The sequence below is a fragment of the Pseudoliparis swirei genome, chromosome 3, assembly GCF_029220125.1.
Source record: "Pseudoliparis swirei isolate HS2019 ecotype Mariana Trench chromosome 3, NWPU_hadal_v1, whole genome shotgun sequence".
NCBI lineage: Eukaryota > Metazoa > Chordata > Actinopteri > Perciformes > Liparidae > Pseudoliparis > Pseudoliparis swirei.
Genome location: NC_079390.1, coordinates 13,823,937 through 13,842,506, shown reverse-complemented (window position 1 = coordinate 13,842,506; position 18,570 = coordinate 13,823,937). Strand labels below are relative to the sequence as shown.

Below are 18,570 nucleotides of genomic sequence, written 5' to 3'. Positions count from 1 at the left end.
TTTAGCCACATGTAAACTGTATGGTTGTCACTTCTGTATCATGAGTTAGTAACTCTAATAAATCAATAATAATCAAAAGGTCCCCCCCACCCCCCATGGCAGCAGCCACAAACAAGCAGTTGATCTGTAAGCAGAGAGCGCTCCTTTTACCCTGGTGGAAGGAAGGAAAAACTGGCTTATCAGAAACCTGACCAAATATGGAGAGGTGAAACTGACGAGTCAATGAAGTTATGCAATTATGAACCGAAGGTGCAGCCAATACACTTTTTACAACTTTGATTTACTTTTTTTATTGCTACATAATTTCCTCATCAGGCAGAACATAACATTACTAGACTTAAATGAAACTACTCTTCTCCTTTATAGTAGTGACTCTTGAACCAACAGAAACCAGTAGGCCTGTTTAAAATGTTAATGAGACGCTATGCCAGCAGACATGTTATGATGCACAGTGAGTCAGGGGCGGCCTCTAAAGTATTTCCCCCCAGCTGCACTAGGTAAGCAGGAAAGGGATATTTTAAGAAATAAAAAATGCGACATGACGAATTTGTGATGAAACACAAATATGTGAGACATTGCATTGCAACAACACACCTGAACCTGGCAGGAATGTGCTGCATGCGCACACACGCACGCTCGTGCACGTGTGTTTCCGCTTGCTGTCTTGACATTTCCTTTCTGCTGCTCACACATCCACACATCTAGAGTCGACCTGTGAACGCAGTCAAACCGGTCTGACTGAACTCTGTGTAAATACTGCAACTCTTAGATAAACGGCCTGTAGCAGGTTCAACTTTCAACACGTTTTCTGAAAAGGAAAAGGAGCAGCGACCTCCATGATGTTTGAAATTGCTCCAAAAACTTTCCTTTGAGCTCAGTGTGTCACTGTTTGTTCACTGGGTGGCCCCTGAAATTCCAACAGTACTTCAGGCTGCATTTATGTTTGTCGGACTACAACCGGTTTAAGACAATGGCGATTCTATCCAACAACAATAGGTGGAAATACAGCTGCAGAGAACTGTGTGCACACTTTACCCGCAGACAAGCCACATGAGAAAATGTGAGAATAAAGGAAACTGCAAGGAAAAGGGAAGCTTTTTTTCTCGCACATTAGTTGCCATTAGTGTACTTTTTACATTTCATTCATTCCCTTTTTTTACTCTGTTCACACTCTGCTGCCTGCCCCTCTCTCTCTCTCTCTCTCTCTCTCTCCTTGCTCAACCTGCCTATCTGAACTGGGCAGGGCTCACTATACTCACAGCACAGAGGGAGGACCTTGGCTGCTTTCAATCAATAACCTCTGGAATTCAGAAATACAAGTAGGTCCTGTCTCTGGCAGGCTGCACCACACTCTTGAGGGCGGGCTTTTAGGCACACTCGACGGAATCTCTATCTGCTCCTGGCACTCTCTGTCTGTTCCCGCAGGTCTGACTGTGTTTGGAGCCCATCGCGATGGCTGATCACACTTCTTCAGATTATTTCAGCTGCACCCTGTGTGTGAACCTGCTGAAGGATCCCGTGGCTATCCCCTGTGGCCACAGCTTCTGTATGGACTGCATCAGTGGCTACTGGAACGAGGCTGACTACACAGGGATTTACATTTGCCCCCAGTGCAAGATCACATTCACCCAGAGGCCGGTGCTGCGGCCCAACGCCACCCTGAACATGGTGGCTGAGAAGATCAGGAAGAGCGGCCTCAACCTCAACCTCAGCACGTCCCAGGGGAACCTCTACGCCGGGCCGAGCGACGTCCCCTGTGACTTCTGCTCCGGGAAGAAATTCAAGGCTGTGAAGTCCTGTCTTAACTGTCTGGCGTCCTACTGCGAGAAGCACCTGAAGCCACACTACGAGTCAGCCACGTTCAAGCGGCACAAGCTGGTGGACGAGCTGGGAAACCTGGACAGGAAGATCTGCCCGCAGCACCAGAAGTCCCTGGAGCTTTTCTGTCGAACCGACCAGATGTGTATCTGTGCCATCTGCACAGTCAGTGAACACAGGGGCCATGACATTGTCTCTGCTGAGGCAGAGAGGGGAGAGAAACAGGTAAACATCCTTTTAATACAAATACAAGTACAACTTCAGCTTTTCAGGGAGTGAAAGTGTGATGTCATGTCAGAAAGATAAGCAGTGTATTCAGTACAGCTGAGTAAAGCTGAGCGTGTTTCAGAGTCAGAGACACATGCTTGATACAATAGATTTACATAGGCACTGGAGTCCAGTGCCTATGTAAATCTAAATCTCCAGTGACTGGAGTGTTTTGAGTTAAAGCAAACAGCGTTTTCCCAGCCCCTGCACTACAACTGGCATTTGTACCTTGACCCATTTCACTGACACTATCAGCTAAAACTGGCATGCATTCGCCGCCAAAACAAATCCAGCTCTCTGATTAGCTGTGGGAAAGCCGTGGGAGTGTCTTCCAGTTATCACCCTCTGAAAGCTGCTTTTCAGAGAATGTGGCATTCCAGCTGTGGGAAAGATACACAGAAACTGTGTATCTCTGGACTTCCTTCTGCAGCATTGATACCCACCTGTGGGAGTGGGGGTCTGTAATGCTACTGGAATGTCAGGGAGGAAAGGCCTTCAAATGCCTCGCAATCAACCAATCACAGCACTTTAACTAGGGCAAAGCACATTCAAATGACTCAACAATCACAGTAAAGGGATGAAGAGGAGATACGTTCACAGATATTGCAGTATACAACTGCAGCATTCAGAGCAACTGGTTTGAGTAATTTAGGTGTGTTTTATAGCAGCCATACAAGCTGAATGATAATTCATCCCACTGTTTTCAGTCTGGTTTCTCTCATCCAAAGATTAACAACCTGAGTCTCACACATCCCACTCCGTCTCCTGCTCTCTCCCCCCCCCCCTCCCTTCCTCCTCCTCTCATGTTCACCCCCCCTAGATTCCCCACATTCCTCAAGCTTATCTTGAAGAATGGGTTGGTGGGCTCGAGTAAAAGCTGAATTAGAAACCCCTCTATTCTGTGTGTCAGTGCTGCGTGCACCTTGAAAACATCTCTTTTAAAGTCAGGCAGCGGTAGATTCACATTCCTAACGTGATCAGAATTCCAGCACAGATTTTTTTTACCCCCCTCCCCCTAAAAGACGGCCGTATTAAGAAGCTTCTTTGAGCGGGCTTTATTAGACATGCCAAAGGGCCTCCCCAGATAGTCCTCGATGATAAAGAATGTTTTTCTACTCAACCAACAAATGTGGGGCACAATAACACAGCATGACATTCAACTACATCTTATAAATCGGAGTTAATGCGACTTTTATGATCAACTTCTGCTGCATAATTTAAAAAATTTAAAAGCCAGTCAGCATGGGAGTGCACGGAGAACAAAACAGTGAAATAGACAGGTGTGTAATGTGCCTTTTATCCCACAGAAACTCTTGGGAATCTCCCAAGCTGAGATTAGACAAAAATACCAGGAGAGGGTGAAGGAGCTGGAGGAGCTGAAGACTGCTGTGGATTCATTGAAGGTAGGCATTTGATGTCTTTAGACAGACTGTAAGATGTTCTGTATCGCGGTGTCTTCTGTATACCACTGACACCTGGTGTGCTCGGTGCAGAACTCGGCCCATAGAGCCATGGTGGAGAGCCAGAAGATGTTCGAGGACATGGTCCGCTCCATTGAGAGGATGAGGTCAGAGGTGACCAAGCTGATTGGTATCAACGAGAAGGCTGCTTTCAACCAGGCCGAGGCTTTGGTCGAGCGGCTGGAACTAGAGATCGACGAACTGAAGAAAAAGGAGACGGGCCTCAAGCAGCTGTACAGCACTGAGGACCACATCCACTTTTTGCAGGTGAGTAACAGCTCAGGAGCAACTGTTGGAAGAAGAACTTCATATCTGGGTCTGATTTGGGCCTAAATGCTGAAGTAATTAGTGTATGGGTGTGGTTTTTAATAAGACTGACTGACGCTCTTCTTCATAATAACGATGACAGTATAACGTCATGTAAAGTTCTTTGTATCATTTTGGGTGTGAGCATTTGAAGATGCATTGAAGAGGCATTAATAGCTTATTGCACAAAAGTAATCCCTTTATATGAATCAGTCTCTGAAGCCAGTTCCTAGTGTGTCAAATATATTAGTTCAACTTGCATTGATGTAGTCTTCATCGTCGTCACAATAGTTTTTTTTAATCTTCACCTCAGAACTTCCACTACCTCTGCACCCCCACCGATGACGGCTTCATACCCAGAGTGACGGTGAACCCTGACTTCTCCTTCGGGTCGGTCAGGAAAGCTGTAGCTGAGATCAAAGACCGCCTGGAGGAGTTTGGCAGACAGGAGCTGCTGAAGATCTCCAAGTCAGGTGTGAGCTAAGCAGCAGAATACACAATGCATGATGGGCCGGAATGAACCCACCATAAAACCTGCTAAATATGAATGTTTCTGTCTTACAGTGAATGAGGTCCCAGTGTATACCACGGAGAGTCGAACATTGGACAGAAGGAGCAGAGGTGAGTGCCGTCACGTCCTAGAGCAGTGTAAGACGGCAGGAAGTTAATTATTATTGAGGCAGACAGTGTGGTCGCCGTGAATGGGCGACTGTGGGTCAGTGGTTAGCAGGTCGTCTTTTAATCAGAGGGTTGGCGGTTCACGCGCCCTCGTCGATGTGTCCTTGAGCAAGACACTTAACCCTGAACTGTTCCCTGTAGCTGTGTCTACGCTGTATGAATGTAACATGATTGTAAGTCGCTTTGGATAAAAGCGTCAGCTAATTGACATGTAATGTAATGTCATACATCTTAGGAGGAAAACACAGAGTGAGTTTATTGTTAGAAGCAAATCCACAAAAGAATTAAAGGCATGTGTGTGGGTGTATGAGCGCTGACCTAACGCACTGCTTCTTCATGTGCAGGCAAAGAAATGGTGGACAATGCCCCCCCTTCTCTTCCAGAGCCAAAGAGCAGAGCAGATTTTGTGAAATGTAAGTATCGGGGTGTATTTAAACCGAAGACCATTTAACTCCAACACAATTTGGTTGCTAATTAATCATCCTGGATATGTATTGATTCTGCTCCACAGACTTCTGCCAGCTGAAAATGGACCCCAGCACAGCCTACAAGGAGCTGTACGTCTCTGAAAACAACAGAAAAGTCATCCGCACTAGGGACCTGCAGCCCTACGGGGACAACCTGGAGAGGTTCGACAGCTTTGCCCAGGTGCTGTGCCGAGAGGCCCTGTCCGGAGGCCGCTTCTACTGGGAGATCGAATGGAATGGGGAGTTCTCCATCGGGGTGACCTACAGGGGCATCAGCCGGAAAGGCAAAGGCTCGCTGAGTCTGCTGGGCTACAACGACAAATCCTGGAGCCTGCTCTGCTCCGACACGGGCTACTCCGCCTGGCACAACCGGGTGGACAAAGCCGTCAGTGGCCCCCACTCCCCCAGGATAGGCGTGTACCTGGACCACTCGGCGGGGGTGCTGGCATTTTACAGCATCGGCAACTCCATGAGCCTCCTGTACAGGTTTGAGACCACATTTGTTGAGCCCCTCTATCCGGGCTTCGGAGTTGGAACCTCAGTCAAGATCTGCAACGTCAAGTGAACCCCTTGATATTTGAGGTCTGAAAATCTGAAAGCATTTTTCACGTGTTTCATACATCAGTGCTTTTGGAATATATATATTTGCAATATTTTCAAACTATCCCAAACCACAGGTTATATCGTTCATATTTTTAAAGAAAGATTTCCTGTCCAACGTGTATACACTTTGTTTTTTAACACTACACACCACATCTTTGCGATGTGCTCTCAAATCACATGTTCATGTGTTTTCTAAGACATTATTGAAATACATATTTACTATTTAATCACACAAGTACAATATAGTGTTTTAGCATCTGAGCAGAACTGCTGGATAATATTATAACATGACAGTATCACATTTTACACATAGTTCATAAAGGGTGCGTCATATCTCAAGTGATGATGTCATTAAAGGTCGTAATGGACGTTCTTTGAGATAAGGATCATTTTATTATGATAGGTCGACATTGTCGGCCAATATCCTTTTCAATATCAAAGGTGCATCATTTATGCACCCTTGGTATTGATCAGTATGAGTAATACAATACCATTTGTTTAGGTGCATCAGGATTAGTATTATTATGGTTTCAACCCATGGAGAGGAATATTTCATAGTCATTTCATTGTCATGTTTTGATATTATCAGAGTTGTTGAGAGTTCTTACTGTTTTTATTCACTTGAACTAACCCTTATTTAATTTGTATCTACTGTTTACTTATGTAATGGACAACCAAAGGATAGTTGATCTCACAAAAAGACTTGTTTTGTAACAAAAGTGTTTATTGGCAGTTCTAAATAAAGAGCTAAATGAATTAATAAATGTTGGTGTTGAGATTATTTATCTATTCCTCTACAAGAATATGTAAAGACCAGAGTGTGTTATTTCTATATTGATAAATGAATGGTCTATCTATTGGATAACTAATATGGATTTAAATGAGAAGACAGGACTACTTTTCTTGTATGTTGTGTGCATTAACAAAGCTGTATTTGTCCTTTTTAAGGACTGATAGTGTGTGAACCATTACGTTATTAATGACCAAACCACCTGCTCTCAAACTAATTACAGCTCCTGAACATCGACATGAATGGCTCCCTCTGTTGCTTGATTAAAGGAACTGAACGGTCATAAAAAGTAAATGACTAGGACAGCATCTTGTTTCTTCATACATTGCATCTGGAAAGTATTCACAGCGCTTAACTTTTTCCACTTTGTTATATTACGTCCTTATTCCAAAACAGATTAAATTAATCTTGCACCTCAAAATTCTAGACACAATATCCTATAATGTCGTGAAATTTTTTTGGGGGAAAGTTTTGCAAATCTATTAAAAAAAACCTGTAAAAGAAATATATGACATGTACATAAGTATTTACAGCATTTGCCATTACACTAATTGAGCTCAGGTGCATCCTGTTTTCACCGATCATCCTTGAAGTGTTTCTACAACTTGATTAGAGTCAACATGTGGTGAATTCATTTGATTGGACATGAATTTTTTTTTTTAAAGGCCATGAAGTTGTCTGTAGACCACCGAGACAGGATTGTATCGAGGCATAGATCTGGGGAAGGCACAGACAAATATCTGCAACATTGAAGGTCCCAATGAGTAGTGGCCTCCATCTGTAAATGGAAGATGTTTGGAACCACCAGGATTCTTCCTAGAGTTGGCCGCCAGGATAAACTGAGTGATCGGGGGAGAAGGTTCTTAGTCAGGGTGGTGACCAGGAACCCGATTGTCACTGAAAGAGCTCCTTCGACCATGAGAAACTCAATTCTTCTGATGAAACAAAAAGGGACAACTGAATTTCCTTGACTGGCCCAGCAAGAGCAGACTTGAAACTGATCTGAAAATGTCTGTGCACCGACACTCCCCAGACAACTTGATGGAGGTCCTGCAAAGAATCGGAGAAACTGCCCAAATCTTGTAGCAACAAACTCAAGACTTGAGGCTGTAATTGCTGCCAAAGTTGCTTCAAAGTATTGAGAAAAGGCTGTGAATACTTATGTACATGTTATATTTATTAAGAGTTGCAAAAATGTCAACCTGTCATTTTGGGGTATTGTGTGAGTGTAGATTGAGGACAGCAATAATTTAATCAATTTTGGAATAAGGCTGTAACATAACATTTTAAGTGAAGCGCTGTGATACTTTCCAGATGTACTGTACAATCACCTGATTTCAGATTTTTACAGATATGCAAATCGGTTTTCCAGGTACATAGTAAAATCCGTTTGAGGTTCCTTATGAAAGCCATTTTTCCCAGAAGACATTTTAACTGGCTGAAAAAGAACAGTTAGTAAAACCAAGCGCACTGTCACTTGTCCAACTATGAGCAGGTAGTTCCCACAAGACCACACTCCTGAATAAGCCAAACAAATGTATTATTTACACCCGAGTGTTTCCTACTGTGTCAAAATGTCCTGAGAAAAAGGATCATTACACTGTGTATAGTCTATACAAGAACACATTTGTCAAATACATGCATGTATTCTAAAAGACAAGACAAGGAGTCCCAAAACAAGTTATTTTAAACAATAGATATACATCCGTTTATTGGTTCCCAGGATTCTTGCAGGAAGTTGAGCATACAACGCTCAAATGGAAAATAAAAGAAGCATGACAGTCCAAATTTCAGACATCATAACCAACGATGCCTCCTTTGCCAATGCACTCTCCAATGTAAAACCACATCAACACTTCAGTTGCCACCAGTCCATTCCTTACAGCATCCTGTGAGGAAACAAAATGTTTAATTAGATTTGCTGCAGAAATGTAAAACGTCATATTAGCTACCAATGAAAATATTGTCAATATTATTGTTTACTTTGAGAATTGCTTCATCATGTTTTGATTTTGTACAGCACAGACTCTCAATGACAAGAGAATATTTACTTTTGTCAGGTTCCAAGATTTAAAAATATTTACGTGTAGCATGTCTTAATTCTTTCACAAAATAACGATGTAGTTGTTAATGGGTCACCGAGTGCCGTTACATATACCTGCGAATAACATAATTACAAAAGGAAAGTAGAGTATATAAGTACACGCTAACCTCCGAATTGGAACCGATTTTCCAAGACTTTGGCGGTGTCTTGCTAATTACTTGGCCTCCAACAATAACAGTTTGGCATAAAATATTTTCTATGATAGCTTAATAGAGAAAGATGTTATCAGTTAGGTCTGTTAGTGTCAGAAACATTTTTTAAAAATCTAATTAAAACAATTTGAATGCTTTAAGCCTGCGAGGAATCAGATGATAACATTGTCATTTAAGTAAACATTGTATTAAACCTTTAAAATGAAGGACACGTACAATGATGTTGTTAAAGTTATATTCTGATCTTGTTAACGGTTCTCAGTCAAACCTTTATAGCAATTTATTATGTCTATTCCGACAACAACCTCGTGTGTCCGACAGAAATAAACCGCGCATGCTTGCATTAGGCTTTCTAATGGAATTGCATGTCACGATAGTTTTTGATAACATATACTTGCTATCAGGCACATGCACAGATAGAGCCCTAGTGGTGCTCAAGCACCAGCCCTTTTGCCCTGGATGAGAAAAGTGCCCTTTTTGCTGGAGCCACTTTTTTTCTTCATTAATAAGTATTTAAGAATAAAAATAGCCTCTGTCATCAAGTCCTCCCAAATGTGTTTGGATATCTGTCAGGGCATTTATTGGAGTTCTTGTGAGAATTTCGCCCCGACATGCTCATGCGCTCACGAGCCCCAGCCGCGCCCTCGCCGCGCCCCCGCCGCGCCCCTCCCTCCTCCACGCCCTCCTCGCGCCACCAAACGGGTGCACCTCCTTCTCCTCTGACCCGCAGCATCAGACACACAGGTCATGAGTCATGACGGTGTTTGTCCCCTGACGTTGTTTGGTGATAAATTAACCACAACTGAAAATATTACGTCACAACTGGTCCGTTTCCTAAAAAAAATAAACAAACACAAATTCCCGAAATCCGTGATTTCAAAGCCTAGTCCAGCTGTTTACTGATGTCATGTTTGAGAGAGAGATAGAAATAGATAGATAGAGAGAGAGAGATAAATAGATAGATAGAGAGAGAGAGATCTGTTTTATCAATGCCATTTAGACAATTTCAATAGTATGTTGAATTTATTAATTAATTTTATAAATGTCACAATAATTCACAGCTAGAACAGAGCAGCTAAACTATGCTAACAATAGCTCTCGGTGTCATGCTATCCATGTGCCACATTGTTTTATGTGGTATGTTTCTCTTTGTTTTGTCTGTTCCAGTTTTACAAAGATCAATCATGTATCAGTAATTGCAGAGGGTGAAAAGAGTAAACGCAAGAAAAAACAACACTTGTAATAGCTTCTTACTAACCAAGAGTGATGTTATGCTGGGAAATATCAGATTGAGGCCTTATAACGTTTTTACAGAAGTTTGATATTTCCCGGCATGACCGAACGGTCGAGGTTAGTACGTTGTTTATTATATGGCATTTTTGGCTCCTATTATTTTGTAAATGAAAATAAATTGTAATTGTTAATAGAAAACATGTCATTTTGTTCAACTCTCATGTCTTCTCACGACACAATGCGTTTCAAGTGTTACTAGCAACCAACTCCGTAACTTTGAAAAATCATTTTGGCGATGGGTGCCCTTTTTTTTGGTTTCAGCACCTGCCCCCCAAAATGTCTGTGCACGTGCCTGCTTGCTATATTGTGTACCGATCGCGAGGAGACACAGGTTCTCTTTCTACGCACACACAACAAGGTCTTCCTGTCAATAACACACGCACCTTCACTGTGGTTTGACCGACACCTCCTGACTGGAAACCCTTGATGATGTTTTTAGCCCCCTCGATGGCCTTGGGGATCTCGGCAGGGGAAGGTGGGACGAGTTCAACACGGGCATAGTACCAGAAGGTAGCTAGCCGAGGTTTTGAGAAGGTGACAGCAGCTATGGCAGAAGAAATACTGAAATTAGGGGTCAGGTGCAACTTTCCTACCAAGCTACGTTGCGGCTGCGGTTAGCTTTGAGCTACGGAGCTCATCGCATGTGGATTTGTAGCTGTAGCCACCTAGCTATCGTTATATGGCTTATTCTTAATGGGTGTAAACAATACAAGTCACGCGTATTAGTTGGCTGAAACAAAAATGTAGTTAGACAAAAGGAAAGCAACATTACATCTCACTTGATTGTCCCTATTAGCATTATCTAGCTAACCGTATACCCCCTTCATTCAATGGATGGCTGTCTCGGTGTCGCTGACAGCATCGGCCTAGCTCACGTCACGTCTTGTCCATAAAGATTAAACTACCCTGTGCCTACTATTCAGTCCGCATTGTTAAATACTTGCTAAGATTAATAACACAATAAATCAACTTACCGCTGAGCAGTGTTGGTACTTTAGCGACCAGTTGTTTCGCTGCCTGTGCCATGTTGAAGCGTTTGTCGTGTATCTGCGCCCCTGGTTTCTGCTAGCCGAATGAATGTCACCTCCAGACGAAGGACCCCTGACTTTAACCGACCGCACAAATGCCTGTACAGAAAAGGCCCGCTTCTCTATAATTATGGGTCGCATTTTAAATTCTGTTTGTGTGGCGCAAGTAACATTTGAACTTCTCCAGAATTTCAATATAATTAGATTCTCCTTTTCCTACCTTTTTTAAATAAATCACTTACATAATACAGCTCATTAGAGCTACGGTAAACAGCTACATGTTTCAAACATGATGTTTGCAACATTGCCACTAGACATTGCCACTAGAATGGGCAATGTTTTGATAGTTCACACACTTACAAAAATATATAATTGTTAATAAGAGACATTTAAATAGAGATACAAGTGTATGAGTGACAGACATTTTATTTAAATAGTTATCCCAGTTAAGGTGTTGGCTATTCACCAAAAAGATGTGAGATATGTATGAGAGTCGTTCTTGTCCATAGGCCTACGTACCTTTCAAGGCCACACAACTGTCAAATTATGAAATCAACAACTCACAGACTGTTATAAGAATGAAGAACTCAACATCACCAAATTATGTTATGGTCAAATAGACTATTAGGCTTCTAAACATTTGGTCAGATCAGTTAGATATACATCTTCAATTGTGGTTACATTTTGCTGAAACAATTGTTTTTGTGTTATGTATTCAGCTAGATTATATTTGGTTGGTCAATATTCAGAAACACAGATGTTGCACAACATAATAACGTAGTTTCTCCCCCCATGACTAGTATATTTGTAGTTAGCTTATATCTCAATAAAAAAAACGTATACTGTCAGTAAAACACACATACACAACCCTTTATTCTAATGACAACAATACAAGTAACCCTTTGATATAACATAGGGAGAGTATACCAAATTGTATTTTCATTTATCACCAGTTACTTTACATTACTGTACATAAATGATGGCTTTTTAAATTGACAAATCTCAACTGATTATATTTCCTCAAAGCAACTGGTTTCCATTCATATTTGAACAATAAGCAATATGATGGTCCTTTTAGACATGCATCATTTTGTATTTCATCTGATTGAGAATAAATGTGGCAATTGTTGGCTAAATGTTTTACATCACTGGATGTATAATACTGTACCATAATACATGTAAATATCATAAACAAATACACATTAGAACATTTCTTTAACAGACACAATTGCAGTTTGGCTTATTTTATGTTTCATCTTTTGATTACTTTGTAAAACCTGATTTAATTAAGGCAATCTTGACCAATATAAGAATAATAATAATACGTTTAACTTCAGTAGACATATAGGATAATAATAATAAACATTTTATTTATAAGGCGCCTTTCAAGGCACTCAAGGTTGCCGTACAACACATTAAAACAGTTACAGTTAAGACAACCGGAGAGCAGCGGCAGCTCAACGCGCCAGCGTTCACTCCTGGACGTGACGTAAAGGATGAAAGATTACAGCACAACATGAGGGTAGAGAGGCGAGAAGAACAGCCCGCAGACTTTGATCAACCACGCAGATGGTTGAATATCTTGAGAATGTCTTTGACGCTCACAAAATAGATATCTCATAATTATCTTCCTCCTGCTGAGATACAAACCAGAAGATGTATGTTAAATATTGTGGACACTAATGAATTGATAAACGTATCAACACAATAAGTGTAAATAAAAGTTGTTTACCTTACTGTCACTGATATCTTGAGTAGGTGTTTCAGTCTGCTTCAACCTGTTGTAGCCATTCTTCTCCATGACTAGTAAGGAAATAAATTGCCCTCGTTCCTTCACAAGCATAATCACATCTTCCAGGTACTTCTCCTCCACATTTTGTCCATTGACTTCCATCACCACATCACCCTCAAGCAATCCGGCACTCTGCCCTGAGCCCCCAAAAGCCACCTACAGGGGGCAGAAAAGCTCATTATACCACCACATTTAACCATCAATAATAATATCTTCTGCTCTCTTCTGGTTCTTTTTGCCTCAGTATCTAGATAATGTTGTATTTTATCCCTACCTGGCTGATGAAGCTCCCAGGACCCTGTGGGAAACAGCCCAGGTTAAAGCCAAATCCCAGGGGGCCTTTTTGGAGAGAACAGTGCCGGGGCTTGCACGAGCCGTCCACTTCCTTTTGTGGAGACTGCTCTGCTGCAGAGGCTGATAAGCTGCTCTCCTTTTCTCTCTCAACAGCACCATCTTCACTAAAGAGAAGAGGGGACAGACCCAACTGCAAAATAAAGCAAAGAAATGGTGAACACTGATCTTTATCAGGATTTTACTCAGCTATGGTCTCCAATCATTGTGAATGTATTCATCTTGGAAAAGACACGTATCCGGGAAGCCCACCTGGGTGTAAAACTCCAGCCCCTGGAGAGTGATGGTGGTGAGGGTGACCTGTTGTCCACTCAGCTTCACCCTGTTTACAATCTCCTCATGCATCAGTGACTCCACTGACTCTCCATTGACCTCCAGCAGCATCTCTCCATCCCGCATGCCCGCCTGCTCAGCTGGACTGCCATTGTCCATCTCACGCAGCACATGAACTATTATTAAATAAATACGCAGATATTTACTTGAACGACTTGAGTCGAGAAGGCCCGTGTTTGACTATTGCACCCCCTTTTTCCAGCCTCTTACATGTGCGTCCTGATGGCGCCTTCTCCAGCTGAAGGAGGAAGCCGTACCCCTCAGGCCCAGACACCAGGTGCAGCTTTTTGGCCCTGTAAGGCAGGTTATGTGGAACGGCCATGGTGGGCAGGATGGGCATCCTCTGTCGCGTGTAGTTTTTCTCACTCTCACTGCCGATCACTAAGATGGTGATGTGATCGCCACATTTTTTCATCTACAGCACAACGAAATTGACAAGTATTTAAGTCGACAAGGCTGATCATGAGGAGTTTGATCTTGTCACGGTAAACAGCAAAACAAAGTACGGCAAAACAGTTTTCAAAATGAGAAAAGGCTGACTTCATACCATCCTGCTGAGAGCAGAGTGTGTGAGGTCGGACACCGTTGCTCCGTTCATCCAAACCAGGCGATCTCCCTTACACACCCCGGCCTTATCAGCTGCACCTCCCAGGACCAGGCTCACAGAGAAGCGGCCTTTCTCACCTAGAGAGCACAAAAAGGAGGAGCAACTGAATAACACACGTCCTTCTGTCATTTATCTAATCCCGAATCTTGGGCTTGTCGTTTTACCTTCCACAGGCGTGAAGTTGATGCCCAGACCTGAGACGGGATCCCTGGTGATGTGGCAGAGTCTGGGTGGTTTGCAGCTCTCCCACTTGTGAGCTCTGCCCAGACTTCGGAGGTCTTGACCTCGGGACACAGCCTGCTCGTACTGCTCCCCACCCAACACTAATAAACATAACTGCTGTCCACTTAGCTTTATTTTCTTAGCCACCTGATTCATTCAAAAGAAGAAACAGCTCCAGTTAAAAGCAATCCAATCCTGTCACTTAGATAATAAAGGAAGCTCATCTTACCTCAGGGTGAGGGACATCATCAACATGGTAGTTGTTGACTTCCAGAAGCCTGTCTCCATCTTGAAGGCCGCTGCACCCCGCCACCCCTCCTGACACAATATTTCTGATTATGTGGCCCTGGCGTCCCTTCTCCACCCGCAGATGGAAGCCATAGGACTCCGCCTCCTCTTGTTTAAGAATGCACAGACGCGGGCTGAGTGTCCACACAGAGTCTGAGCCGAGAAGAGAAAAAGAAGTGTCGTCAGAGCAGAGTTACCTCACGGTCTGGTACACAGAAGATATTCAGAAATGTGTCTACCTGTGTCTTCTGTGGTGACCATCACTGGGTTGTCTATTCCCTCTTTTGGATTAAATGTAAATTTACTGCAAAATGAGAAGTTAAAGAAATTTGACTTTGAGTTTGTTGTGAACTAATGACTATTAAATGTGATCATTTGGTAGGTACAAGAAAAAAGATTTTCCTTTTGTTAATGACCCTCTAAACTTGACGTTTTAAGCAGAACATTTTTTTTAAATGCCCAATTTTCTTTTCTAAATTTTAAGGAAAGGTACCAGTCAATTTCATCAATTACAAATAGATTATACTAACTGTGCATATTAGTGGCACAACTTCAAACCTGTTATTATCACTACAATGACAGCATGTATATGTGAAAAGCAGGCAAAGTTCATGACCAGCTGTATAGTTAATATATGTTTTTCAGATTAAATATCCGACTCTGCTCTACGCTGTGCCTGATCATCTTAACATTGTTCTTTAGTAGCAGTATAGTGTCCACGTTTACATTTGAACCAACACTAAAATAATGAGGGTATCTCAAAATGTATAAACATTGGACAAACAATTAGATGACGAGAAGACTTACTCTGTCAAATCTGTGATTTCCACCAAACCTTGAAAAACAGATGGATAAAATAGCTTTAGCAACGTGACATTCAGGTTGTGAAATGAATTTGTCATATGTTTCTGTATTTACAATATTTACCAACAATATAGCTCATAACACACCCCAGATCAAATATTTAGCAAATTTAGCATCTGATTTCAGATATGATCATTAACTGTCAATCACATGATGGTATACGATTTTGAACTTACAACTCTGTGAACGTCTGCGAGGTTTCATCCACTAAACTGTGAGGCATCAGCTTCCCACTCTGATTAGCGTCTGAGCCTCAGATGACATGGCTGCTGACTTTAACTATCAGGGAAGGTGCCATAAAACCGTGGTTGACTTTATGTAACTATCTTTAGTCCTTGGCCTCCCCCAGAGGGGAGGGAGTCAAACAACATTCAAAACCTTAAAGTTGCAAATGTCAAACAAATATGTGATGGATAAATAATCAAAACTTGGCAAGACCTGCAGTCAGTCAGCATTTTGACATAAATGGATTATTAATGGTAGCAGGGTATTTTAGATACTTGAGCTCTCAAAAACAATGTTTTTGTCAGTTCATGTGGTTGAAAGACAAATAAAGGGATGTGACACTTGTATTGAATAATTTAGTCATTCATTTTCTAATATCCAGGTTGTGTGCCGCTTGTCTCTTCTCTGTCTAAGTGTAAAATTCACGTTTACACAGATAATATTGTATAATTCCGTTTTTCTGAATCTGTTCAATTAATCATAGATCAATTGTAACTCTCCTTTAATGCCCTGCAAGATGCAAGACGTGTTCAAACTAAATTGTTAATGAATGAGAATAAAACACAACTCATGCTATTCTCAAAATGCAAACATATATACATTACAATAACATTTATATTTCCACTCATCCAGTCATAGAATACAAATGTGTTAGTATTTGGCTGAATAATACATTTACATCAAAATATCATGTGTGTTGCCTCTGAACTTAATGATACATCATTTGTTGAACCAAAACAGAAGCTGGAGAGAGAGAGAGAAATTGTTGAGGCAACTTTGCTCCCAGATCCAGATTATGGGGATGTCAACATGCCTGCATCCTGAGGCCTGGTTCATTGCTGGCGGACATTATACCACTCACTGCAACCTGTATTGTGATGCTGGTCGGCCCTCCCTGCCTGAGAGAAGTAACACCAGTGGCCCTTGAATTTGCTCATGCTTTCTCATCTGCCCAAAGTGGCAGCGAGCAGGAGGACAGCTGACGCACTGAGCTGCCACTGTCCTCACGCTGTTTATCTATTTGGTTCATCATGTCAGTGACACTGAGTCCTTGTTGCGCTGACACAGTGTCCTATAAAAAAAAAACTGTTATGATAATGTCACACAATTAGTAACTCTTTGCTCCCAGAAGAATTCCATCTCTCAGGTCTAAGTGGAACAGTTTATACCACAGACATGACTCACTGTTTGCTTTTCCTGACCATAAACCTTTTAATGTACTAGAGCATAGTGGTCCTCTATATTAACACAAAGACAAGCTGCTGAAGCTTGATGAGATGTGCGTTTTGAGCTGTAAATTATGGTCACAATTGGAAATATCCTTTTTGGTCTTCATTCTTTTAAGCGCTGTCCGATCAATTTAATTTCAACAAGCCAAACTCTAGAAATCTGTAGAGTGTTCTATTTAAAATCTATATTTCATTCGACATATAGGCAATGGTTGTTTACACTGCAATCTCCCAACTCCTAAATGCAGCACGGTAGAATACCAAGATAACACAAGCATGAGAAGAACTAATAAGCAGGAGGAAATTTACGGACAGAAAGGACAACATGAGATAACTGGACAACAAAGATTAGAAAATGTCGAAAGGTTTTACGTATATTACCTGCACTTGATCTCATTTTGTGTCTCTTCCCCATCTGGTCAGCAGTCTCCCACACAGAGGAATGGAACAGAGCGACTGCTGTACGTTCAAACATGTATTTGGACCACAGAGAGACTCCTCCTTTTGTGGGACGCTTAGTGTTTAATCTGTGTGTGAAATTTTGAGCACACACATTTATACATACAGATCTGATTTGCATTGCTCTGTGGACTGCAAGTACAAGACACAAAACAGGGTTATTCCTTATACTGTTCTTTTATTGTTGCTCTGTGAAAGTTGGAGCTCTCTGTACATGTGGGCCATGTTCCCATCAGAATTACATCCAGGACTGGCCGTCGGTGTCAATGCTAAAAGCTTGGTGACAAGTCGCACAAACAGACAACAAGCCCATAAAAGTAACACAGGAGGGATTTATAGGTCGGTCAGTGGAGCGGAAGGAGCGGTGCTGATGAACATGGCGAGCATGACTAAGAACTGAGTGACTGGAAGTGCAAGGAAGAAGGCGGATGATGAGAAAATCAAAACATTATTCTAGGTCATATTTATTTCACCTCAAGGGTTCCAGGAAGCCGTGCAACACGTAGAGACACTGCATGGGAGATATTTTCAGTTTATTGTGATGCATTTTCAAGAGAAACAGTTGGCCCTCATACTTCTCTGGCTATACAAGAGATACAATGTTAAAGGGATGACTTCCAGTATATTTAATGTTCACATGAGCTCCAGATTCTAGATATGGCAATGAGTGATAAACGGCCTGTTTTAAACATGCAAATCTGAAAATGTACGCCAGACTTTAGTCGTTACTTTTAAGACCAATACGAGTTGTAAAGACTAACGATGACTCGTAGAGGTTTTTGAGGGGAGAGCATCCTGCAATTCAAGGTGAACTTGTACAGAGTCAAACTGACATTGCTACCTTTGAGCATGGCAAGCATTCCGATGCTGATAGGGGAGTACAGTACTCCCATGTCACAAAGTCAAAGGAGGTGAAGATAAGCTTGCCATCCCCTTGAGAGTGCACGGTCCTCAAGGTCCAACAGGTGGCACTGCAGCATCTCCTAAATAATCTCCTGCCAGAAAATGACATTGCTCTGTTTAATGATACCACCATGAAGGATGGGCATTCATTGATAGGGGACTTATAGTTGTCCCCTATTAAACTGCACCAAAGCATACAGTTCTGTTAATAATGTCACTAATTTTTTCACAGGAGAATGGATGCTTGTCAACAAATTAAAGGGTCAGTGTGTGTGAGAATATCACTACTTTTCATTAGTGTATAATCAACCAATATTAAGATTAATTGAGT

General features: G+C 41.9%; 3 protein-coding genes across 3 annotated transcripts; 1 reads left to right on the top strand and 2 right to left on the bottom strand.

Annotated features, from left to right (window-relative positions):
• The first annotated feature begins 1,273 nt into the window (after window positions 1-1,273).
• Window positions 1,274-6,363, top strand: ftr82 (finTRIM family, member 82). The gene is made up of 7 exons (XM_056411347.1): window positions 1,274-2,043; window positions 3,393-3,488; window positions 3,579-3,812; window positions 4,165-4,324; window positions 4,416-4,472; window positions 4,874-4,942; window positions 5,041-6,363. Exons 1-7 carry the CDS (start codon window positions 1,453-1,455, stop codon window positions 5,559-5,561), a joined length of 1,728 nt encoding a protein of 575 aa, XP_056267322.1. The 5' UTR covers window positions 1,274-1,452; the 3' UTR covers window positions 5,562-6,363.
• A 1,707-nt stretch (window positions 6,364-8,070) lies between these two features.
• atp5l (ATP synthase, H+ transporting, mitochondrial F0 complex, subunit g) lies at window positions 8,071-11,021 on the bottom strand. Its single transcript, XM_056411348.1, has 3 exons — window positions 10,913-11,021; window positions 10,322-10,482; window positions 8,071-8,278 (listed from the first exon to the last, which is right to left on the bottom strand). The coding sequence occupies exons 1-3, from the start codon at window positions 10,962-10,964 to the stop codon at window positions 8,180-8,182; spliced, it is 312 nt and encodes a 103-aa protein (XP_056267323.1). The 5' UTR covers window positions 10,965-11,021; the 3' UTR covers window positions 8,071-8,179.
• A 788-nt stretch (window positions 11,022-11,809) lies between these two features.
• On the bottom strand, window positions 11,810-18,196 carry nherf4b (NHERF family PDZ scaffold protein 4b). The gene is given in 14 exon segments (XM_056411370.1): window positions 11,810-12,603; window positions 12,699-12,914; window positions 13,033-13,242; window positions 13,362-13,558; window positions 13,653-13,857; window positions 13,990-14,126; window positions 14,214-14,418; window positions 14,501-14,712; window positions 14,799-14,863; window positions 15,367-15,394; window positions 17,259-17,343; window positions 17,346-17,391; window positions 17,393-17,468; window positions 18,178-18,196. Coding segments are annotated over 14 exon segments (1,737 nt in total). The 3' UTR covers window positions 11,810-12,567.
• Between the last annotated feature and the right edge of the window lie 374 nt (window positions 18,197-18,570).